Genomic DNA, 25,859 nt, shown 5'->3' on the forward strand with positions numbered 1-25,859 from the left:
CGATTGGTTGTGAAATATCAGACAAACCCGGAGCCAGTGTGGCTTTAAATGAGGCCAAGGAAATCTGTTTTTCTTACCCCAATACTTTTCCCCCTCGCCCTTGCTCCCTCCATCGTCGTCTCCTTCCACCTCGCTGGGTCCTCCGCGGTCTCCCTTTCCTCGATCACCCCCCCCCCGCTCCCGCCCTCCCCCATCTGATTAGGCGCGGACCGGGAAGGGTGGGAGGGGTGGGGGAAGCTCTCCCTTTAAGAGGCAGCTTGCAGTGACGAATTGTTGAAATTGCCATTGCAGGATGGCATGCCGCTATAAATTCATTGTTCCACCTCCTCGCATCTTCACAGCGCTCGCGCTGCTCTCCGCGCTCGCAGCGGCCGACTGGGGATGACGGCCGGCGGGAAGACACTGCATCCGAAGGGACACGGACGCGCCGCTTCACGGGCTCCCCGCAGGCCGCCCCTTGCATTTTTGGTTTTAATTTTTATGGCTTTTTCTCTCTCTTTTTTTCCTTTCCTCCTGGTTCTAGTAGAGTCAAGGAAACCCACAAAATAAAGGAAGTGGGCTCCGGAGCTTGGAACCCCCGCCGCCGGCGGGGACCGAGCAGCAAGGGGGCGGGAGGCAGCGCGCACCAGTTGCCCGCCTGCTGCGCGGCACCATCCTTACTTTTCTTCGTGCGGCGATAGTGGCTGCACTTGGGGGTTGAATTTGGGTTAGTTTGGGGGGTTTTTTGTTTGTTGTTTTTCCCCCCCTCTCCTCGTATTTGCGGAACCTCCACAATCCGGCTTTTCTTAATTTTTTCCCCTTTTTTTTTCCGGAGCGCGAATCCAAACATTTTCCAAACCAACAAAGAAAAGTTCGCACGCTGGCACTGAAGCCGGGACAGGCTGGCGCTGACGCCGGTCCCCCTCCTTCCGACACTTGACTCAACCTTGCAAGCAAGTGTGTGTGTGCCCCCATCTCCCGCCCCGGTAACTTCCATAGCGAATAACAAATACCCATAAAGTGCCCGTGGCGCAGCCCCTCCCTGCGGGCAGCGCACTATGCTGCTCGGGTGGGCGTCCCTGCTGCTGTGCGCGCTCCGCCTGCCCCTGGTCGCGGTCGGCCCCGCCGCGGCACCTGCCCAGGATAAAGCCGGGCAGCCGTGGGCTGCTGCAGAGGCCGCCCAGCCCCGCCGGCGGCAGGGGGAGGAGGCGCAGGAGCGGGCCGAGCCTCCGGGCCACCCGCACCCCCTGGCGCCGCCGCAGCGCAGGAGCAGCGGGCTGGTGCAGAACATCGACCAGATCTACTCCGGCGGCGGCAAGGTGGGCTACCTCGTCTACGCGGGCGGCCGGAGGTTCCTCCTGGACCTGGAGCGGGATGGTTCCGTGGGCGCCGCTGGCTTTGTGCCTGCAGGAAGCGGGCTGAGTGCGACCCGGCACCACCGGGACCACTGCTTCTACCGCGGTACGGTGGACGGCAGCCCCCGCTCCCTGGCTGTCTTTGACCTCTGTGGCGGTCTCGACGGCTTCTTCGCAGTTAAGCACGCGCGCTACACCCTGAAGCCGCTGTTGCGCGGGCCCTGGGCCGAGGCCGAGGCCGGGCGAGTGTACGGGGTTGGGTCCTCGCGGATCCTGCACGTCTATACCCGCGAGGGCTTCAGCTTTGAGGCCTTGCCGCCGCGCACCAGCTGCGAGACTCCCGGGTCCCCGCCAGGGCCTCGCGAGCGCCCCCCGGCGCACAGCAGCCCAGACCGACGCTGGGCGCTGGCCCCGCAGTTCCTGGACCAGTCGGCTCCCTCTTCCGATGGGGCCCAGGAACCCCAAACGTGGTGGCGGCGGCGGCGCCGCTCCATCTCCCGGGCGCGCCAGGTGGAGCTTCTCCTGGTGGCTGACGCGTCCATGGCGCGCATGTATGGCCGGGGCCTGCAGCATTACCTGCTGACCCTGGCCTCCATCGCCAACAGGCTGTACAGCCATGCCAGCATCGAGAACCACATCCGCCTGGCCGTGGTGAAGGTGGTAGTGCTGGGTGACAAGGACAAGAGCCTGGAGGTGAGCAAGAACGCGGCCACCACGCTCAAGAACTTTTGCAAGTGGCAGCACCAGCACAACCAGCTGGGGGATGACCATGAGGAGCACTACGACGCGGCCATCCTATTTACGCGAGAGGTAAGTTCACCCTGTGCGGGTGGTCCAAGCGCTGGTGGAAAGAGGTAGGTGGAGGTTCAGCCTTGCCAAGGGCCTCGTTTCTCCCACAAACCTCCTGCCACTGCCGATGTGCTTAACCGCTCCTCGCAGGAAACCCAGTCAGCCTTCAGCTTTGCTCCTGCAGTCAGGGGCTCCCCAGCAGCAGTCGCTGCCTTAAATGAGTAAACGTGCATCCACCATCCATCAGTCAGGCAGAATGTGTCTAGTCGGAGACATGGTGTCCTAGATGCGTAAGTAGGATAAGAAGGGACTGGAATGCATGGGGAAATGTGCATAGCTAAATGGAAAGAGGCGGAAAGAAAGTTTGTCTTTGGAATGCAAGATATTTCTTTCTCTCTCTCTCTCTCTCTCTCCTTCTCTCCACCTTCCCTTCTTTCTTGTTTTGGTGGGAGAGAGCCTCTCCTTCCCAGTGAACCTCAGTATAAACTTTGTCCAACCTAATGGGAAGGGTTTTATTGGTTCATCCATTGTAGTCACTTTTATCCACACCCTTTCTTTGTAAAGGTCCATACCTTCTTCAGTGAACCACTTCTGTGACATAAGTTGAGGAAAGACTCTCCAGAGGAAAGACTCTTCCCTCCCTCCTAATCTGTCTGTTTAATGGAGTTCTTACATGTCCACCTGGTGGAATTTCAGTTTCTGGAAAGGAAGGAATTCAGGAGGGCAGGGAGGCAGGGAAAATACAGGAACCTAATGCTGTCAGGTTCCTCAGCAACTCCTCTCCCGAGTCCTCCAATGCCCCACAAGCACCGCCTGTCCCTCCAGAGCTTCCAGGGAAGGGTCACATCCAACTTGCATGTTTGGGATTTGGATGAATATGTTTCTGAAGCCCCAGTGTGGAAAGATCTGGGCAAAGAGTCAAGACATGAGGAAGGAATGTTTGCCCAGGATTTCCCTCTTTTAAGGAAGATGGTTACAGAAAGGGAAAGAAAGTGATCTTTATAGGTCCAAAAGTTCTGGGGCGCACACAGTATCTATTTGCTCAATCATTCCATCACCATGTGAAGTGTGACTTTCAGACACAGAGTCTGGGCTGTTTTGGAGCCTGGCTTGCCCAGAGCTCTGAGTCTACTTCATGACTCTCCTCTGATTGGCAGCTTTAAGTCATGCCTCTCAGATGCCTGATAGAAACTGCCTTTTAAAGCTCATTCTTTAAGTGTTTGGGATCCATCCAGGGTAGCTGAAGGATTCGAAACTTTGAAATATCATGCAAAAGCTTGGTATGAAATGGGGCATCCTAGCTAGGATAGGAAATGCACTGATGATGGCTTGCAGGAAGTTTTGGAATCACACAGCTCCACTACCTAATTCTCTGTTTTTGCTGAGGCACCGCTGGTATGAAGGAAAAGTGTTGATAAATTTGGAATGGAGAAACACTTGTGGTCCATGGGGTGGACACAAATGTAAACCACATGTAAACAAGGGTGCCAGAGGGCAACAGCTTAGGAAGAACCTGGCAGCCACAATGCTATGCACGACGGAAAATCTGCCTTCTCATTAAGTGATGTAAAACCATCCTTTAATTTCTCAGCGCTACATAAATCTTTGACACGGAAGAACATTTGTTTTGTAGCCTTCCATATGAAGTGGAGTTCTCCTGTAAAAACTAGCCCTTTCTTATTTGGTTTCTAAGCCTTTTTTTTTTTTTTTTTTTTTGCAAGCAATTTTCCACGTCTGGATTTCTTGCTTTGCTGCATCACAAGAAGCTGCCAAGAAGAAGGCTTCAGAGAGTTTGTGGAAGGAAGTTCTCTAAAGACAGGAAAAAAATACTTTTGTAGGCACACTACTCCAAAGACTAGGTCATTTTAATAGTTCAGTTTCATTTTTTAATACAAATGCACATTCCACAACTTTTAAGACAAATAAAAATTAATAGAAAACCCTATTCCTCCCTACCTCCTGCCCCATCATTTTCCTAACTGCTTCCCAGAAAGAAAGAAAGAAAGAAAGAAAACTAGTCCATGGTTCTGAATGATCTGTCTGTTGCTTTTTCTGGATTTGTGTTTTATTTGGGAAGTTAGCAATTCCTATGTTCCAAGCTCTGGAACGTATCAGAAACATTTTAAGTAGATAGAAACAAGGGAGAGAGAAATTAGCGGTCTATCTTAATGTTAATAAGTATTATAATAACATACATTTTCCAAACTAGTCTGCACATGGAAAATATTATACATGGGCCCTCCCTGGCCTCCCTGCCAAGCAGAAGCATACTTTTGGTGAAGCAAATCTCATTTAGCTTGCGGTTGGCCCTCTGGTATATACATCTAACTTGAGGGGAACCAAATATTTGAAAAAGCATGTGTATAGTGAATATACATACTTCAATTCGAAAGAATGCTGTTAATTTGGGGACAGAGAAAAATATTACAAGACCCTTTTGTGGCGTTCATTAAGAGTACTTCAAAATGTAAAATTAAGTTCCATCTAATACTTCAGAATATGGAAAATGAGAGAACTAGAGCCGCAATAATCTGAGCTCTTCTACCATAGAAATCAGATATCTTACGACCTAAAAAAAAAAATGTCCGTGACTATTTTTTTTTTCAATGAGAAATGCCCACAGTTGGCACCAGGATCCAACTTTTACAACTCTGTTTTGAATGTAAGAAGCGCGTTGCTTAGCAGCCAGACGCCAAGCCATCAAATCCATGTTTTGATGGGCTCTGAGCACTGTTCAAATTTTGTGTCCAGATGTCTTCTCTTAAATTGCTTGTGTTTCGGGCTTGAAGCAAATGTGTGAGGATATGTTTTCCACTCCTGTTTACTAGCCTAGGCCACCTTGAACGTTGTGTCCAGGAGTCAGCAGAATAGTGCTGGTAATTCTTTTATCAAACTAGCACACTTCACTGAACCCCGGCACTGTAATTAGAGAAACTTTGCACCAGGCAATTCTCTGGCATAGGAGCCGTTTTCATTCTGGAATAGCATTCATGCTGGAATTCACACCACTTCTGCCATCAAACAGTAGAAATCTGATCTCCCCAGGATTTAATTTTGCTTTCCAGAATCCTTTCCTTGTCCCTGGCTTCCTCTTTTATATTTAAATAGGTTCTTTAAAACCCACTTGGGATTTCACGTATTCTTCTCTAGAAACAAAAACCCTACCTGGTGAATGACAAAATCAGAGATTGTTTAAGGTCCCCCCATCCCATACCTCACATGGATCAAAAGCATTGGACTGAAAATGAACCAGCTACAGACTTTGCAATATACAAGGTCCATTTACTTTCGTTAACTATGACTGTGCCAATTAATAGGCAGTTGTCTCTCAGCTACACCTCTCTTTATGTTGTTCTGCCCTGCAGTGCTCTCCTCTACCAGCCCGCCCCTTGTTAGGTTGTGACAATAGGGAGCCCTGAAGGGAGAGGCCAGAAGCTAGGAAGAAGAAGATGGATGTACCTTTTCTTATTTCCTTGCTGATGGGATTGACTAATTCAGTTGCATATATGAGTTCAAATCCCATTTGAAGTCTGCAGTGAACTCCAGTCCAGGGTTCCCAGCCTATAGATCAATTCCAATCAACAAAAATCTAAATAACTCAGAAATGGGAAGATTGGGAGCAGATTAATTAAACAGCTCCAACTGACATTTTAAAAACACATGTGAATTGCAAGTTCCTAAGAGAATAGATCTTAAAGGCTGTCATCATGAGAAAAATACAAAATGTAATTATGCATAGCGATGGATTTTAAATAGACCTATTGTGGCATTCGTTTCACAACATAGACATGTATCAAATCATCATGTTGTACCTAAAACTAATATAAGAAGTCAATTATATCTCAATGGATAAAGAAAGAAAAAAAGAAAGAAGAAAGAAAGAAAGAAAGAAAGAAAGAAAGAAAGAAAGAAAGAAAGAAAGAAAAATATGCTAAGGAATCTAATGTCCATTACAGACAATATACCACAACACACAGGACGTATGTCATCTTTGTCTTTCTCTCTCACTTTTGGTGCATATCTAGAAGTGCCTTCCATGTGTGAGGCATGCATTTATGCAGCTGAAGGCAGCAAGATGGGATATACCTGCTCCCTACCCACCTGGGCTTATCACCAGGGGAATCGAAGCGGGTGCATACATGAATCTCCCTAGTGTTGGGAACTAACTTGGGTAAATGTGACCCGAGTTATAACAAAGGCTGTGAAAAGAGAGGGGAGAAGTGACCAATTCTGCCTGTGGATCTTTATATAGACTTTGATACAGATGTATGATTGAGTTAAAACTCAAAGGATGGATACATTTTATTTGGATTCAGCCAGATTTATTGAGAATTTCTTAGGTACTATCCATCATCATAAGCCATTTTACAATTAATTCTTTCTATAATCTGCACCCATACTATCATCGTAATTGGACAGCTAGGGTCATTCATGAAAATTGATAGTCTTCTAAGACTAATAACTGCCAAACGGCAGGTAGAGAAGCTAGCCTTGTCTAGTGCTCTCTAAACAAGATATTGTAACTAATTTATTCAGTCGGTGTGTTCCTAATAAGCAGAGAGGGATTCAGAAAATTTGAATGTGACCCCTTTCCTAAGAGTCTATTCCAGGAAACAGACAGAAAAATGGAAAATTGTTATATAGCATGATGATTTTTATGGTACATGTGGTCATTAGATATCTTGGAAATACATTAGAAGGTTTCCTAACCCATCTGAGTTCAATTTGGAAGAAGGCCTAGGAGTTAGCTATAAGGAGGAGATAAGCGTTGCAGACGTGCCCAGGATCTTGTGCAATGGCCCAGGGGCAACATGTGAAATGTAGGGGGTTAGAAGGGATATGATAGACAATATAAGAACAGAAGGGTGACAGGGTGTAGAGAAGATGGTAACAACTAGATTAGAAAAGAAATTATGTGTCCAGAGAGAGAGACAGAGAGAGAGAGATCTCAAGTTCTCTTCATTTAAGGACATTAACTAATTCTATTGGATTGGGACCCCACCCTTATGATCTCATTTAACCTTAATTAGCTTCTTAAGGGCTCTGTCTCCAAATACAGTCACACTGGGGATTAAGATTTTAATATATGAATTTGGGTTTTGGGGAGGGAGATGCAAGTTAGTCCAGAGCGCCACATTTAAGAGTTTAAATTGTAAATTAAATCCAGTGGGAATCTATGGAAAGGAAACAGCAGTGACCAGAAGTATGTTCCGGTATGAGCCGTCCAACATGAGTAGTTGAACTCAGCCCAGGGGGAGCCTTTTGCAGGCGATTTCAGTAACCTGCAGGAGGAGCCTTGAGATAACCAAAATTAAAGCATTAGCCTTAGAAATTAAGAAGCAGGGGCCAAATCAAGAAATTTTAAAATGAGGTGAATGCAAGTTCATTAAGCCTTTCTAGCAAAAGGAATGTTTGGGCTAAGGTTTGGCACCGAAGAGTTGATAAGATATGTAGGAAACTGTGGACAAGAGAGGTTATAACAGTGCAGTGGAGGCTGACAGGAAGCCTGGGTTGCGTTGTAGAAGGTGGACTGCATGGTGCAGCCTAATCAGATCTGGGCTCTAGAAGGTAACTGACTGCAGCATACAGGCAGGGATGTTACAGGAGACAAAGGGACCACTTAGAAGCCCCAGATGGCAGTGCAGGCAGGAAGGAAGAACGGAAGGAAATGAGAAGGAGTAGGCAGTTACCTGAAACATTTGGTAGATGGAATCAGGACTTACACATCAGATGTGGCAGGAGAGAGAGAGAAGTGCAAAGAAAAGATGTCCAGGTTTCATACCCAAAACTCCATCTTCTTCTTTGGAATATCTTTCTCAGCACATTTTGTAAACTCAGTAGGCTTCTAAATTGAGTCTTAACGAATATACCATAGATAGAAAGACCATGCCATGGTATTTGTCACAGGAAAAGAATTTACTTACCAGGCACAGATTATAAATGTCAAAGATAACAGTAATGTCCAGAAAAACATGCGTGATGATTTACCAGTAACCTAGTGAAGGTGGTTCAGGAATTGGGATGTTAAGCTATAGGTTTGAATTTTGACTTCAGCAGTCTCAAGTTTGCAACTTTGGAGCTTTGCAAGCCCTGAGCTTTTATTTCTCCACCTGTAAATTGGAGTGTTTTTATTTAATACCAACACAGGGAGAACTAGAAAGATGTAGAGAACACCTGGTCCAAATTCCTTATGTTAATGATGAAGGGACTTTGTCTCAAAGCATATAAACATCTTAGGTAATGAGTCTTACTAATAGCATTAGAATTGAAAAGTGATCTACTTTAAAAACAAAACAAAACAAAACAAAAGTGATCTACTTTGTATTCACTGTGTTTAATCAGCTTCCATTCCCATTCTCCAAAATTACTCTTCCAAGCATCTCCGCCCCGCAGTCCAAAACTTGCTGCCTCCCTCTTCTTTTCATCTTCCTTCACATTTATAGACAAAATGTCCCATGTTGGATCTCTGGGCCCAGACTGTCTCTCCAGCTTCCCCTGATTGGCTTCCACCCAATTCTCCAGTCATGACAAACGTCCTGTCATTTCGCCAAATAGAGCCTGCCTTTTACCATCCCCTGATGTATTGACCAGTCTTTCCTACCTAGGATACCCTTTAAGACTGTCAGACTTCTGTTCCTCCCTCAATATCTAGTTACTCTTGTGAGACACTTTTATTGATTCACTCCAGGAGAGCATGTCAGTTCCCTTCTGCATCCCCTCAAAAATCTGTTCATCATCGCATGCCATAATCTGCTTTCCTCTTGGCATATCTGTTCTGCTCACTAGACCGTGGTGTGTCTTAAGGTCAAGATCGGATGATATTTATTTATCACAGTGTCAGCAGATTGTGAGCACATGGTAATTGTGTTAGGGATAAGTGAATCTGGACCCCTTGGTCCCTAATCCAGTTGGGCTCTGTATGTTTGATATTACCTAGTTGTACCCATAAGCGATAGAGATTGTGTAACATGGGTCCTTATAATAGTCAGACTAACTACCAGGCCCAATTAATGTAGTTTCTCTTGAGATCTAAATCAAAACCTCTACTATTGGGGGTTGCTGTATAGGTAGCCCAAAAGACAGATGTCACCTCAAGAATTGGATGCACAGTATAAATGTAAATTATGGTATGTAAATGTATGTATTTTTTGTTTGTCTTTAATATTTTTATGCAATCCCAATTTTTTAAAAAGATTTTATTTACTTATTTGAGACAGAGAGAGAGAGAGAGAGAGAGCATGAGAGAGAGAGAGAGCAGGAGCTGAGTGAGGGGCGGGGGAAGAAGTAGACTGCCAGCTGAGCAGGGAGCCCTGTCCGTGGCTCAGTCCCGGGACTCCAGGATCATGACCTGAGCAGAAGGCAGATGCTTAACCAACTGAGCCACTCGATGTTTGTATAATTCATGTAACTTAAATATGTACCACACCAGATTAACTCTATTACTAATCCCTCTTCATAGGAATTGAGACGAGAGACAGACATCTAAGGCTAGTTAAACCCTCTCTGTGTCCTTCTCTTGAGCTCCATGCTTTACCATGCTTACAAGATCATAATATCTATAGAAAAAGAAGTTGCTATTATTTAACTCCAGATTTCATTGTATAAGTATTCTTGGTTAATTTGGGCTTCCATTGCTGCAATTAAGATGACATCTGCTTTTCTCCCCTTGTGTTTCTTTTGGCTCTTTCCCTCAGCATGTTTATGCTGCTTGAAAGACCAGCCTCCCAGTCAAGGCTAGAAATCCTGTAGCTTCTCTTACTCATTCCACTTTGTGCATTCTCATGTCTGTTTGGTCCATTTTCCCAACCTAGTACCAACCATTGGGATTTGTTAAATTGTACTATCTTCTGGACATCTGCTTCTCAAGGTAGCATACTTCACTGGATCCCTGCCCCTGCCCCCTTCTCCATCCAAAGGATGCTACGAGGCCTTCTAAATTCCAGAATGAATCAAAGATGTTGACATATTCTTGGTCCTCTAAATGGCCACACCTGGTGAAAGGCCACCATGTCAGAGATGTTCTTGTCAAGTCTTCATTGGTCTTGCTGACCACCTCTGCTGTATTTTTGATTTACAAACAATGTTCCAGTCTTATTTCCTGGCCAACATCACAAGCCCACCTAGTGAGCTTCTGCATACTTTAGCAACCCTTTCATTTCACTAAATCTTTCTTTGCATTGCTATCTACACCATAGTGTTAAGAAATAGCTCTTGTATGAAAAGAACCACCTTTAGCATAAAAAAGATGTAGCTTACCTTCAGATCTAAACTGACCAAGCAGAAAAACTCTGGTCAGCACTTGTAATTTAATTACCTTTTAGGGGGACAGTGTATGTGATTCACATTTTTCCAGTATTCCCTGCCTCCATATCCATAAGATGGATGGATGGATGGTAGATGGATAGATAGATAGAGAGATGCTATTGCCCCTTTAGTATCCTTACTCCTGTTCTGAATAATAAAAAAAAAATCCTACAAACTTCAAATAAGGTTTGCAACTGTAAATGTTGTTATAAATCTCCACCAGTAAATAGACATCAGTGTGATGTGCTGTATTCTTAATAAATTTGATGCACAAGCTGAGGTTTAATACATTGGAATGAACATTGGATAGCACAAAAACACAGGCATTCATTGCCAGTCTTGGAAATGAAACCGTAACGGGGTATCAAGGTTTGAAATTGTGTGAATGAGATTGAGAGGTTACTAGTTTACATAATTATAGTTACAAAAATATATAGAGTATGGCCGTGTCATCAAGAGGTTTAATCAGTGTGGTTTAAAAAAAAAAAAATTGTTTCTGTTGATAATTTTGTCACAGGCACCCATTGCTATGGCAAAGGGCCAAATGCACTTAATGCAATTCAAGGATAACAAGGAGCGTTGATAGCTTCTAACGAGCAATTGCTACAGCAAAGAGAGATATGAAGAATCCAGTTTAAACTCTATTGACGAGGGCCGTTTCCATTCGCTGTGGCTCTTCATCTGAGCTTGTTCTTGACATGTGGAATAAGAAGGGAAAACAATTCTTGCATTTTATTATCTAGATATAATGAACTTCAATTTGTGAAAATAAACATAAATCTTATTTTTTTTAAATGTGTGCAGAAATAACCCATGGTGTCTAGCAATGACAACTAAGTCTGTCGTCTTAACGTTACTGAAATGATTGGAGAAAAACAGGATTAAAAATGTATTTTACTATATTATTATCTCAAAGACTGATTATTATGCAAAAGTGTATTCCAATTTCAATTTTAAAAACTACTAATTTGTTCTCAACAGCTGTAATTTGAGATCCCACGGGATGACATATGAGGATACACAGGAAAGTTGGGGAGGCTATCGCTGGTTTGGGGACTTGATTCACCAACCCTACTTGGCCTAAATTTCCACTGTCTGAAGCTATAATAATATGGTGACAGCAATGTAATTCATCACAGCTGGGATCTCATAATATATGGAACACAATAAGGACCTGAAAATGTACTAGAAAGAAGATAATAGGGTATATCTTTTAGATATTCTTTACCTTGGCTGGATTTGTGTGCAGGAACATAGGGAAGATTTAGAAGAGTATATTGACATTGAGTAGGTGATTTTGGTTATGTAGTAATAGTATCTTACACTGACTTCCAGGAATCTGTTGAGATCTTGCTAGCGTGTTGCATATCAAAGTGTGTGAGCTCTGCATTGCATCTGACTGTATGTCACAATTCACCTCAATTAAGCAAATGTTGGTTGAGTTTGTAGCATAAGCCAGACGTGGTGATAGTTGGGGATGCAAACATGGTAGCTGTAATAGAAACAATACTTATTATTGCAATTGGTAAATAGTCATCTTTCATAATAGTTGATTTTAAAAAAAATCCTTTCCTTCTATGATTATTCACTCATGGCTTACTAGGATATTGTCTTGCTCTTGTGGATGTCAATGTACATGATGTTAATTAATTTTCATTGAAAACAGTAGTCAAGTACTAGAAGTTCTAATGTCTTTTAAAGCTCAAATAGCATTTAAATGAAAGATTATTACAGATCTATCATGTCAACAATTTTGGTTTATATTTTCTCTTAAAGTTGTCTTCTGATGTCTCTTTCAATCAAATTGATAATTTTTAATGATCATTTTAAGGGGGTATGATCATGTTTTCCTTTGAGAATCTCTTAAGAGCTATACAGCTTCTCACTAGGAAAAAAATGCACACACTCACTTGTATAAAAGCAATATATTACATATATTTTCTGAAGATTAATAAGATTGAGAAATCTACATGAAATCTACATCTTCAATCTACATGAAATGCTATGAGTACGACTGTATACATTTTTGGAGACACAACCCACCTCCATTTGGAAATCAGGAGATGCTCTTCCGAGGAATTATGCTCTTGGATTACAATTTAGTTTCCCATTTGAATTACGGACACACTGACGTTTTGTCACAAATAGGTGGTTGCAGTTTGCCGCAGTGATAGAAGATAAATTATTAGGCCAGTCTTCTGATAAATTTAGCATGAATTTAAGCCTGAAGAGTAGGACTTTAGTAAGCCTGACTCTATGTGAAAGTGATCCCAGACAAATGTGCCTGAATATATGCTCCAGAGCTTTGGGAAAGCTACCGCGGCTGTTGTAAGGGACAAACCACAATCTTAGGACATCTTTTTAAATGTAATTGAGTCCCATCATCCTTCTGTGCCTCTGGGGCCCAGAGTAGCTGGGAAGAACTAATGCCGTTCGTTTGTCATTGGAACATTTCCAGAGCTGAACAGGTGATACCATAAACATATCCACTCTTGCTGTCTGGAGTGAGCAAGAGGCTCTACAAGGTGGCTCCTTCTGGATGGCAATTGATTTTAATGATTTCTTTCTTTCTCCGGGGCAGGATTTATGTGGGCATCATTCATGTGACACCCTGGGAATGGCAGACGTCGGGACCATATGTTCTCCGGAGCGCAGCTGTGCTGTGATTGAAGATGATGGCCTCCATGCGGCATTCACCGTGGCTCACGAAATTGGTATGCAGCGCCTTTTCCCTTCCCTCGCCAAATCAAACACGCATAACAGCTGCAACAGGAATCCAAATACTTGGCAATTAATCCCAGATTTCTCCAGGTTCAGACGCTCTGTTGGGGATTGCATTTGTTTATATTTGCACTCTCAGGGTTAACTAGTTAAGGAGGAGGATGGCAAATCAGGCACCCAGGAGACATTTCCTTTTTGACAGTGTCATTGAAGAGTTTAAGAGAAATTTGCTACTGCTCCTGTCTTCTTAAGCTTCTGGCAATGACTCTTAGATGGAATTTGTCACAGTTGATTATGGTATGCAGGAATGCCCCCTCTTAAAAGCTACTGAGGCTCTACCGACTCATCCAGGGCTAATCAGTTTGCACAGAAATTTGTCATGTTTATTTCATTGTGAGTGATCAGAGCTCCTGTCAAAGGGGAACAATAGCTCACGATAAACAGTCCTATCTCCTTTTTAATAGCAAAGACAGAGAAACCAAGACCGGCAATCAACAGGGTTTGTCTTCCTATGTCACCCGATTTGTGTGTCATAAGAAACACAACTAAATCTTAAAATTAGAATTTTTGGACCAGGCTCATTGTTGAAAAATATCCTGCCAGTTAGGATATGTGTTTTCCAGGTGATGACCCGGGTTCCTAGGTATATGAGTAGTTCAGTACTTTAGAATTAGATGTTGGAATCAGACACATCTGGGCTCAATTCTTGCTAGAGTACTTTCTACCAGTCTTATTATTGGTCTTATTATTTAAACTCTTGAAACTTGTTTTCATATCTGAAATACAGGAACAAGGGTGCCGATTTCATGGGATTATTTCAGGGACCAGATTGGGTAGGTTACAGATACCAGCTGTTATTTACACCCACGTACACTTCTGTTTTTGCTTTTTAGTTAACTAGTTCGTTTTGCTTTAAAAGTGTGTATCACCTTTAGCATCATCCTTTTGGGAGGAAAGTATGGTTTGATACTTTTTTTTGCTGTATTTTTATTAAACGGATTTAGCTTTTAACCTAAAACCATAATTTTTAAAGAGAAACTAAAGCTTCTTTTTCACATTCCTAGTAGTAGGCAGAGAACATTTCACAAGGGGTAGATTTCTAGCTGCTATGTTTTCTTTGGAAAGTTAAAGTAACTTCAAAGCAAAGATGTCATTGTATAAGTCAATATATTACAGCAGTGAAAATAGAAATCAGTAGTTAAATTTCAATTCCTAAGTATTAATTGTGACCTTAATTTTCTTAACTGACACTCTTCTTACCCTCTAAGGAGAAAAAAAAAAGACACAAAAACATAAACCTTTAACATGAATAACCATCCAACGGCATCACTGATAATAATTTACACGTTATTAATTAGACTTCTTTAGCTTCAAGATGGAGTCCCTTCTCTGCCTCAGGGGTCTCTGTTTTGTCTCATGCAAGATATTCACATCCTCAGTCTCCATCTCTTGTATGTAAGGCAGGCGAACAATAAGGTGTGACTCTGGTGTGCTTCTCTAGAAGACCCGGTATATCCGAAAAACTTTTAAAAACACGTACGCCAACTGAGCTTCTGGCCCCTGGGAGTATGTTTTCACCTATCTCTCATTCATACCTATTAAACTGATAATAACCAGCCGAATATAGATCTTTAATCAGTATTTCTTACCTATCTCTATCAGTGTGTGTGTGTGGGGGGGTGGTATGTCAGTGGGAGAAACACAAGAGCTGCCCAAAGCAACATTCAGAATGTACGGTGGAAGCTAAGAAGAATTGGACCAAATCCTTAAGAGGATTTGGGCAGGGATGATTTCAAAAGCAGTAATCAGTCACCATTATTCAGAGTGATGGAACTTCCAAAAGAAACGTTCTCAATCCCTTGGTAGGCAAAGGCTGGTTCATTTTGGACTGGGGAAGCAACACCCTGATCATCATCTGTCCATAACGAGCCCTAAATCCTGATCTTCTCAGGAAGGGATTACGGAGTTCTTGAGGGAAGGGCTGTTTCTTCCTTCAGTCCTGCAGTGAACCACTCTCACAGGTTGATAGCATTGGGGAGGTTTCTCTGTAAGGGTATCACCGTGGCAGTAAATGCAACTTCTTTGGGGTTGCACTGACTCTCAAGGCAACTGGGCTGGAATGTAGAACCTTCCAGCATTACCTTTCCTGGCCCTCCTAAATTCCTAAACCAAGGGTAGACACCGGCCGACCTGAAATTGTGAGAGGTAGGAAGACAGGAGCTTATGAGAACAAATGTTTTATTAAAACTGTACATGTACGGTAAGAACTTTTCTTAACAGTGCAAGATTGGATACAGTTTTACAAGGGAATGGTGAAGGAGAAATGTAGGCTTCTTTTTTTTTTTTTTTTTAAGATTTATTTATTTATTTATTTGACAGACCGAGATTATAAGTAGGCAGAGAGGCAGACAGGGAGAGAGAGAGGAGGAACCAGGCTCCCTACTGAGCAGAGAGCCCGATATGGGGCTTGATCCCAGGATCCTGGGATCATGACCTGAGCCGAAGGCAGAGGCTTAACCCACTGAGCCACCCAGGTGCCCTGAAATGTAGGCTTCTATGTGAAAAATCAAACTTGAATCTTTGCTCCATGACTATGCCCTGGCTTCCCTTTAATGTCTTGGTTGAACCAGCTCTATTTCCTTCTTTAGAATTCTCTATGATCCATCCTTCCATCAAACACTGCCTATTTAATTTGTCTTTCTGCATTACATATAGCCAAATCGGAGAAATTTAAGATCTGGGGAGGGAGGATATGGACTTAATTTCCCTTTCCTAAGGGGATCTGGCTTTCATGTGCTCTATTTTCTAATTGCTTTATTATTCTTTAATTTCACTTTTTGCCTAAATATTGTGAGCATGTGTTACAAAGTACAAGCCTTAAAGAAATTAGAGATGATAACCTCACAAAATATTTCCTAATCATCTGTCTGTAATTACAGTCTTGCCTCCGCAGCCAGTGTGATCTTTGGTAACGCTGCTGGCAGATCTGTTCCCAGTGCTTTATTTTTAGATCGTTGCGTGAAAATATGGGTCTGAGCTAACCATGCTCACGTCTTCCCCCCTTGCCCTTCCACTCCATTCTTATGTCATTTCCTCCCTCCCCTTTTATTAGACACTTATGTATATGTAAACACTTTCCAGATTGGGAGGTTAAATGTACAGATCATGGATGGTGACAAAGTGACCTCCGTTTTGCCCAAGTGCCTTGAATCTTCTTGAGCCCATTCCCAAATGCGCAATCCGCATCGTGTACCCAGTGGAAATACATGACTGCGCTCAAAGCATAAGCAATGGAGAAAGTTTCCAGACTATTCCTGTAATTTTTCTACTTTATTTCTCCTATATGGAGCAAGAGGATATATTTGGTTAAGATTAAGGCTTTAATGAGGTGTCTCGGTGGCTCAGTCGTTGAGTATCTGCCTTCAGCTCAGGTCATGGTCTTGGAGTCCTGGGATCAAGCCCTACATCGGGCTCCTGATCAGCAGGAAGCCTTTTTCTCCTTCACCCACTCTCCCTGCTTGTGTTCCCTCTCTTACTGTGTCTCTCTCTGGCAAATAAACAAATAAAATAGAAAGCTTAAAAAAAAAAAAAAGAATAAGGCTTTCATCAATCGACTTACAGTTTCTCATGCAATGCTCTACCGCTGCTTCCTCGAGCAGATAGTGGTTGAAAATACAAAGTCGTTCTATCTGAATCAAAATTTTCCTTTGGCCTTTTATGCCCTCTACCTGAAAAATGTCCTAACTTGGAAATGAACATGTAAGATAAATAGCGGCAAGTCTGAAATACCTATCTTAAACCTTTTCTACCCATCATGTAAAAGTCAGGATGGTTTCAATGAACAATTCTGAAAAGTGACTCTTCCTGGATCACATGTTAATGTGGATACATCTCTTTTCCTGCTAATTGTTTCTTAAAAAAGATGAGGTGCCTCGGTGGCTCCGTCGGTTAAGCATCTGCTTTCGGCTCAGGTCATCGGGGTCCCAGGATTGAGACCCATGTTGTCTCCCTTCTCAACGGGGAGTCTGCTTCTCCCCCTGTCGCTCCCCCTGCTTATGCTGGCTCTCTTTCTCTGTCAAATAAATAAATAAAATCTTAAAAAAATTAAAAATTAATAAAAAGCTGGACTCTGGAGTTATATCATCAAATGATGCCAGCATAAGCTTCTGGAAAACAGATTTTGATATGGATAGACTCTACAGAGGCAGTAATAATTTGTCTTCCCCATGGCTCTTATGTATATGTAAACATTAACTTAAATCATCAGGACAATTTAAAAAGTTGCTTTAAAGCATCAAGAACACAGTCCCCACCCCTGTGCCTTGACTGGAGGCAAGAATGTGGTAATGGCCATTTTACAACCCAAGTGTGAACTGTAGAAAGTTTTCAAATGAATGTAAGTTTACATTTTGAGTTTATATTTTTAACTTGTCAAACTTTTATTATTGGCTTGTAAGACTAAAGATTTCACCTGCTGCCCACATGGTTCTTCAGAATAATAATTTTATTGATGTTGTGCCAGCTTCTAATATGCTAGGGGGAACAATCTGATTTTATTTAGGCTAATGAAATCCATAATTTGTGAACTTGCTGAAGCTTGGCTTTATAGTAGTTCGTTATAAAATGTGCTAAGTGAATCTCTCCACCATGAAAGACGCCAAATGTTTCCTAAGCCAAAGTCAGTCAACTTAGAAAATCAAAGCCAAGGGCGCCTGGGTGGCTCAGTCAGTTAAGTGACTTTGGCTCAAGGTCATGATCTCAGGGTCCGGAGATTGAGACCTATATTGCACTCCCCGCTCAGTGGGAAGTCTGCTTCTCTCTTGCCTTCTGCCCCTTTCCCCCTTAAGCCACCACCCCCGCTACTTGCTCTCTCACTTGTGTTTTCTCTCTCTCTAAAATAAATACATAAAATCTTTTTTAAAAAAAAGTCAGAGCCAAACATTCAGCTGGAGGCTGAGGAAGTGGCTGAGGCAACAGCATGGCTGCCCATGTTTTGCTGTGGTTAGACGGAGTTCTCTGGTTGTGCTGATCTGCGTGTGACTGAGCTCCCATGGATGATTAGATTAAACAAGGCTGGGTTTTGAAAAGCTGCAGAGGCCCTAGAAATACCGTAGATGGAAGCCAATTCCCAGAATCAGATGTCAAGACTGACTGTGAGATGTGAAGTGAAAGAAAACTGGATTAAACTTGGTATTTACCCCCCCAAACCTATAGCTTTAATCAACATGAACTGAGCCTTTTTTTTTTTTTTTTTTTTTTCTGTCCAGCCTGGAGCAAGGCCACACTGTGTCTTTCTCAGCCCCCAGATGAAAGGTGGGAATGGGTCTATACTAATATGTCCAGCAGCACTGAGAGATTGTTTAGTGTCAGTTCTGTATTTTTAAAATCCTATCCCAATTTCCCTTCCTCTTGGGTAGGCCTAGAGATTGTCCGTCACACGCGTGGAAATCCAAGTTGAAGGTCGTATAAAAAGTAAATACATCACAAACGTAATGCGTGATTTTTTTTTCCTCTAATGAGTAGTCAATTTCCCCCTTCTCTCCTAAATCAGAAGTGTCTAGTAATATCAAAATTTATCAAGTAAGTAAAAACTGACACACAGAGATACAAGTGTTTTTAAGAAGTTTCCAGACCTGTCTGAGGCCAACAACTAGTATACAACAAGGGTCAGATCTGAACCCAATTCACCTGGCTCTAAAGCCCAGGGTTTTTCTGCTTTCCTATAATGGTCTGTTAGTGTTCATTTTTCAGGAGGTAAACCTGAATTTGATTCAAAAGGAGATGGACACAGCTTGCTATAAGGTGAAAAAATTGAGTTTTCTTCCTTCCAAATTAAATAATTGATACAACATGTACTTACCATGTATGTTTAATGTTTTGAAACGGGACTTTGGGAATTTTATCACTTCTATATAAAGATTTGCATTTGAATAGACGTGTATAATCCAATTATTAGAGCTCCCGAATCTCTTCTTCAAGGATTCTGGATTCTGATCCCATGTGAGTTGTTGGCTCACTCTTCAACCCCTGGCAAGATCTTCTTACACCTCAATAATCCCAGCTGGAAAATTAGGTAAAATAAAAACATGACCTCATTAAGAAACAGATGCTTCATCTGAGCAGTGCTTTCTTAAGTAAACACATTACAGAGCTTGTGACTTTTTTTTTTTTTTAGGATGTGGTTCTGTGTCCCCTTGTTCATTGGTCAGTTGGGGTCAAGAGACAAGAGTTTGAAATTCTGTTTAATTTTCAGACCAAAGTTTAGAAAAACAAACAGATTTCCTTCCTGAGGTTAATGTGATAAGTCAGCCCTTATGGTACAGTAACACCTGAGCTGAATAAAAAGCTGGACCAATATTTTCCTTTCTCGTTACGTGTCTTCACCCAGTGTACATGATCTCAGATTTTCTAACATCAGATTCATTTGTGAATTTAAGGAGGCAAAATACTTTTTAAGTCTATATTGTGAATATCAGTGATGAAATGTATTTAATGAAATGTTGCCTTTAGTTTAATTTAATGTTGCCATTTGCCTTTAAGAAGATAATTATTATATTAGAGAAATTATCATTGACTAATTATTGGCTAATCCTGAGATAACAATATAATTCAGACTCTTATCCTAGAGACCTTGCTTTGACATAATTTACTGTGAAATTCCTTTCCTTAATGTCATCCAAATAAAGTCTTTCCTGATGTCACTTTGTGTGATGGACATTCGTTAGCAAGATTGTTGTATTTGCGATTTGATTTAATATCTATTAAGAATAGATCAGTATTCTCTCCAAAAGCATTTTCAACTTACATCTTGATTTTTACAAATGATTTCAAAAAGCAAGATAGAGTTCTGAGGTCTGCATCACGTGGGAAAATATTGGATTACACGGTTGCATTATTCTCTGAGTTTCCCTCTGACTCCTGTAATACCTTTTATTTCCTTCTTTTGTATATAAATACAAATGCTATTAACTAGTGCATCCACTACTCAAGTGTGTTTGTTCCTTCATCTCCTCAGGATTTGAGATGAGAGGTTACCAATTACACCAATCAAGAACTAATGATTGACTAAGAAAGACAGCATCATGAGCGAGATTACTTTAAGCCGACAAACTGGTCTTCAATCTTTTGCATGTCTACTAATCACAAAATAATAATACCTCCAAATAAAAATATGAATAAAAATACAAATACTAATTCGTCCTTAGAGCAAGACCTTGGGGCCTCTACTTGAAACCCTGACAGGGAACTGCCTTCTTAAATTTAGTACCTGCATTGTTGCTTCTCAGGACGGTTCTACTGCCTGAGCTTGGTTGAGCTTCTTCAAAACTCTTACCTTCAAAATTGCTCTGACTTCTCTTCACTCCTCTTTTCTACATGGACTCAAGAAAGAAATATCTATATTGCCTTTCTTTGTGGGTTTCATGGCCCTGTCACCCTGCCTCCTCCAAGGACCTCACGTCTCAACTAACTCTGCTCTGTGTTGTTCCAAAAACTCATCATGAGATACAGCTCGATAAAACAACCAGTTAATTTAGGGCTTGTAAACATTCTCTCCAACAATTCTTTATATTCTTCCCATGCTGTCTTATTCTCTGGGACATATTTTGTAAATCCCAGCTGTGCTAATCCTGCTAGAGGCTGCTTAGTGGAAAAATGCTTAGTCTCCAACCCACACCTGTGATTTTAAACATCTCTGTGGGTGATTGATGAACAAGCTCTCACTGCAAAAGGCAGATGTCCTAGGAGATCGGTGACATCATGATGCATTCTGATTAAGCCTTTCACAACACCGGCTTGAACTGTATTATTGTCAGCTACAACATTATAGTTTAAATTTCTTGGATTTCTGGATTTTCTGTTCATAATCTTTTAGCACCATGGTGTGTTTTCTCTAATGTGAATGTCCTTTTAAAACAGCTTGTGCCTTTGTATATATCTTGCCATTTCTTGCTCAAAGATATGAGCAAATTTCAGACCAACATTAGATGTCTTAGCATCTTGATTGGGGGATCCCATTTGAAAATAACCACCTCTTTTGCTGTTCCCGGTCCTTAGTATGGCTGTCACGTTCCTCCTGAAGAGCATCCAAACGTCCCTCCCATTGATCTTCCATTTTAATTCCTGTCCAGCTCCTGAAGGGAAGTCACATGGGTCTCTCTCACTGTGTCCTGGTTGCAGTTACTGGAACTAGCTGCCTGTTTCCATGGGTGCTTAAATGTTCTTCGCGTTGACCATGACTCCTGGTGTCCTTGAGAGAGCATGCCTCTCCCAGCAAGCTGACAGACTTTCTTCATGGAAGACAAAACATTCCTCCAAAGAGTCTGTCTCTCAGTTGACCTTCAAGCAGCCCGTTCCTGACTCACTTTGCAGAACTGACAAAATTCACATCTTCTTTTAGTTCTTGTTGAAGTGGAACTAAGGTTTGTTCATGCTCAGAATGGCAATCTTTTTGGTTGTCCATATAAAAATACCTTATATGTATCTTTGGCAGCAATTAAGTTACATTGATAAATTAGCAAATTTAGAGAGCATAAAATTCACAATATTATGCCAAGTCACATGCCAAAAGATTCATAAAACTGTACCAAAATATTTTTAAATAAATGGCTTTCCTTATATAATTGAAATCTTTATAAAATTAGATGCCTCCTCTTTCTGTATGAAAGAAAAATTTGAGGTACTCTGCCAGATTTCTCAAAGAGAATTTGGTGTTTGCGACATGGCCTGTATTTTATTTATTTATTTATTTATTTATTTTTAAAAAGTTTATTTATTTATTTGACGGAGAGAGATCACAAGTAGGTGGAGAGGGAGGCAGAGAGAGAGGGAAGAAGCAGGCTCCCTGCCAAGCAGAGAGCCCGATGCAGGACTCGATTTTAGGACCCTGAGATCATGACCTGAGCTGAAGGCAGAGGCTTAACCCACTGAGCCATCCAGGTGCCCATACATGGCTTGTATTTTAAACCAGAAATCTGAAACTTATCCTCCAAAGGAAGTGAAAATCACTTGGATGCTATAATAAAAATTTATCTAGGGGCACTTGATGGTTCAGTTGGTTAAGCATCTGCCTTCAGCTCAGGTCATAATCCCAGCCCCATGTCAGGCTTCCTGCTCTGAGGGAAGTCTGCTTCTCCCTCTGTTTCTGTACCTCCTCCTGCTCATATTTTCTCTCTCTCTCTCTCAAATAAATAAAATCCTAAAAATATTCATCTAGAAAGTGCTAATTATTTACATATATATGGAGGAAAAGACTATTGCTTTGTTAAGTAAATATGGCGATCTTATGAACTAGAATTAGAAGTCACATACTTTTCTAAAATACAAAACCTGGATTCAAATAAATGTTATGTGGCAGAGGTCACCTTAGGCCACTTTCCCTCTTTCTTTTCTATGCCAGGGAAAAAAACCCAGGTGTGAAACTTCCACACAAATCCCACAATGTTAGCTGATAAAGATTCTACGGTAGAAAAGTTCAAGGAGCACAGGGTGCCTTCTCAGAGTGCCTCTTCTAAGTATTAGACGTACCAAGTAACTTCAAGTCATTTTGAGCCGGGCATGATGAAATGTTCGGGTTTTTTCTGACCTGTGGGTTGCAGGAAAAAGAAATCAACACACCACCCAAAACTTGGACGAAGCCCTGCCAGTCTGTTGCATATGACTTGGGCCATACTTCACAGACTCTGATGCGCATTCGTGCTACTGGGCAAATAAAACGTGAGAGCAGGACGGTTTCCCACCGAAAACTTGCTAGGTTGGCAAATGCTATTGAAGTAAATAACTGCATAAATACCATAAAAATGTGGAGCTTTGGAAGGTCACCGAGCCCTAGCTACTTAACTTCAGCCATAGCAGCAAGCAGCTGCTTCAGTGGACAATTTTGTTACGAAGTGTTGGTGATTTAACAAGTTGGCCAAAAGTACTTGGAATGTGGCATGAAAGATTTCATCTCTGTTTTACTGTTGCATGCTGGACCTTTTTTTTTTTTTTTTTTTTTTTTTTTTTGGCAGCATGGCCAAAAGTCCCTGCCTTTGGCATACAGGAGCCCAAAAAGAATGCATTAATCACTTTTCTGTAGTATTTTATACACCCTTTTTAATGCTATGTGTACGATTCTATAAAGCTTTACTAAAAAAGAAAAGCAACTGAGATCTCCTTGTCTGCTTTTTTAGAGTCTATACAAACCACTGCCTTGGAATTTTTTTTAAAACAGTATTTTAGATTTACTGGTGAGTGTCATTTTATCCTTAGATGATGTGAAAATTAATCTTATATAATAAGAAAACAATTTTGATGATAAGAATGTGGTTAGGATACCTAGCTTGATAGACTGGAAATGCAGTGTGGGATTGCAGAGACCATGTGTGGTGGACCGAGGCAGAATGATAAACTGATAAATTTGGACAATGACTTATCTTTCTAGTATTTGTTTTCTCTTTAAGCTTTAACACTCCATGATGGGCATCTTGGTATTTTAGACATTTCTACAATGTAAATGGGTGTGTTTTCAAAATATATCATTCCTTTGTGGGATTAGTAAACATGCAGAACTTTGCAAATGAAAGAACTGAAAGAATTGGAAGGGTGAAAGCAAGCTTATCTTTGCCTGGAATCGGCAAATTCATAATTTCTCTTTCTTTTCCCCCCAGATGACTGGGGCTCAGTCATCTGGGGGGAATCATCTCTCAGATTGTTAGCTACCTATTAACTTGGCCAAGAAAATAGAAGTTACTGATATTCAAAAACCATCTATTAAGTGCTTGCAACTTGCAGAACATTGAGTTAAATACAGAGATTTCAACAGTAGATGGAGGAGATGCTCTCTGATCTCGTGGGGCTCGTAATTGATCGGAGAAGGCAGAAAATTAGACAAGTAATCAGAATAATATGTAGTGAGGGCTATGACATAATCCCACAGTTGCCAATTCTGGATTCTAAATAAGGCCCGTTTCTACATGTCATTGAGCATGTGTGATCCAGATGGATTATGGGAGCATCCACTCCTTAATGTAATTTTTCAGTTTTCCCCTAAATGTTCACCCAAAGTGACTGCTCTGACTACACACAGCTTTAATTTCCCTGGGGGTCCAGCCTGTGCATGAGAAGGCAGTTAAAATGAACTCATGCACATTTGGAGGGGGTGGTGCTGGGAGATGGGAAACCAAGTGCTCGTATAATTGTCATAGAAAAGTGGAAATGCAAAATCACCCATTATTGCATTCCTTCTCTTCTCTGCTTTAGGACATCTCCTTGGCCTCTCCCATGATGATTCCAAGTTCTGTGAAGAAAACTTTGGTTCCACAGAAGATAAGCGCTTAATGTCTTCTATCCTAACGAGCATTGATGCATCCAAACCCTGGTCCAAGTGCACCTCAGCCACCATCACAGAATTCCTGGATGATGGCCACGGTATGTATCATTTAAGACAACACGGGCTCAATAACAACACTTAGGGGAGATTATTACCAGTGTTACTTTATGACATCCTCATGAAGCCCACCATGCCTCCTGAGACAGTGGTTGTTTAGATAGGGTCAGGAGAGGAGCAGAGGGATGGTCTGTTGGTGTATAATGCCAACGTCCTTGGTGGCATTGTAGCTATGGTATTTTTGCTTTGGAATTGAGAAGTTCAAAAGAGAAGCAGTGTGGGAGACCACACAGAATGCCTCGCCAGTGCCCTGAAAGCCTGGCTTTTATTCCCTCTTTCACCACTAGCTTCCTGTGAGAATGTTGGCAGACATCTTGTTTCCCTGCTATTAATATGACTCTCAGAATTATTTGTTACATGCCTATTATAGGGGTGTGGTTAAGACGTAGGTGACAATTCTGTCGGATCCTCTTTATGGCAACAGAAAACCAAAAAGGAAGCTCTTTAGATTTGCATTCACTGGAAGAATCTGGCTTCATCCTGACAGCAGATTCTCCGGGAAGTAGAGTGAAAACTGCAGAACAGAAAGAGAAGAATCAATTTGAATGGCGGGAAAACACTTTAAGAACTTCAAAAGAAAATCTTTGACTGTTACCCGCTAGATACAGTTCAAGAGCATAATCTATTTTATTAAATTCTGCAAATCGGGGATTGGTCCTGTAAATTACATAAAAATACCAAAGAAGTAGAGGTTTTTAGAAATAATAAATTCTGACCCTTAAGTAGTCTTCAAAACAAGCTGTTGCTAATTTCCTAACATCCCTTGGACTTGAAACTACTAGAGGCACAGGAGGATAGATGCGTTCAAGTCAAGTGATTCAACTACAGACGCCAAGGTAGTTCAAGTTTCTCATGTTATAAAAATGGACTTATTCTCATTCCTTCTTTTTTTCTCTTAAAATTTGTCTCTTTCCAAAAGACTGAGTATGGACTGAATATGACAGAAATTTTTTGATCATAATAACTGTCCATAAAATTATCTCATGATGTGTGGTTCAGAATTAGCTAAGGAGAGTCTCAGAGAGTTGTTTTTCCTAGTTCCACAAAGTTTATGGCCTATTTCATAATACTAAGATATTATAGCACGCTGACCACTTTGAACTTTGGCTGTGTAATGTCAAAACAATTGATGAATTCAACTCTTTTAGACAAAAAGGAATTCTGCCACACAGTTCTTCAGTCTCTCGGAGGAAAAATCTGTTCATTAACTCAGTTTTGCTGCAATAGTGGTGAACCAGTAATGTTTTAGTTACTTTAAACTTTTTAAAATATCCTATTCCTAAAAA

At 41.6% G+C, this 25,859-nt stretch overlaps 1 protein-coding gene across 1 annotated transcript in view; it reads left to right on the forward strand.

The window, feature by feature from the left end:
* The first annotated feature begins 268 nt into the window (after positions 1–268).
* ADAMTS5 (ADAM metallopeptidase with thrombospondin type 1 motif 5) overlaps positions 269–25,859 on the forward strand; it is a 47,812-nt gene continuing 22,221 nt past the window's right edge. The window contains exons 1-3 of the mRNA XM_004757449.3: positions 269–2,144; positions 13,009–13,141; positions 24,387–24,554. Coding sequence (XP_004757506.1) covers positions 1,038–2,144; positions 13,009–13,141; positions 24,387–24,554 — 1,408 coding nt within the window. The 5' untranslated portion in view covers positions 269–1,037. The remainder of the gene's footprint in view (positions 2,145–13,008; positions 13,142–24,386; positions 24,555–25,859) is intronic.

The sequence above is a fragment of the Mustela putorius genome, unplaced genomic scaffold (assembly GCF_011764305.1).
Source record: "Mustela putorius furo isolate JIRA1106 unplaced genomic scaffold, ASM1176430v1.1 tig00000832_pilon_pilon_pilon, whole genome shotgun sequence".
Taxonomy (NCBI): Eukaryota; Metazoa; Chordata; class Mammalia; order Carnivora; family Mustelidae; genus Mustela; species Mustela putorius.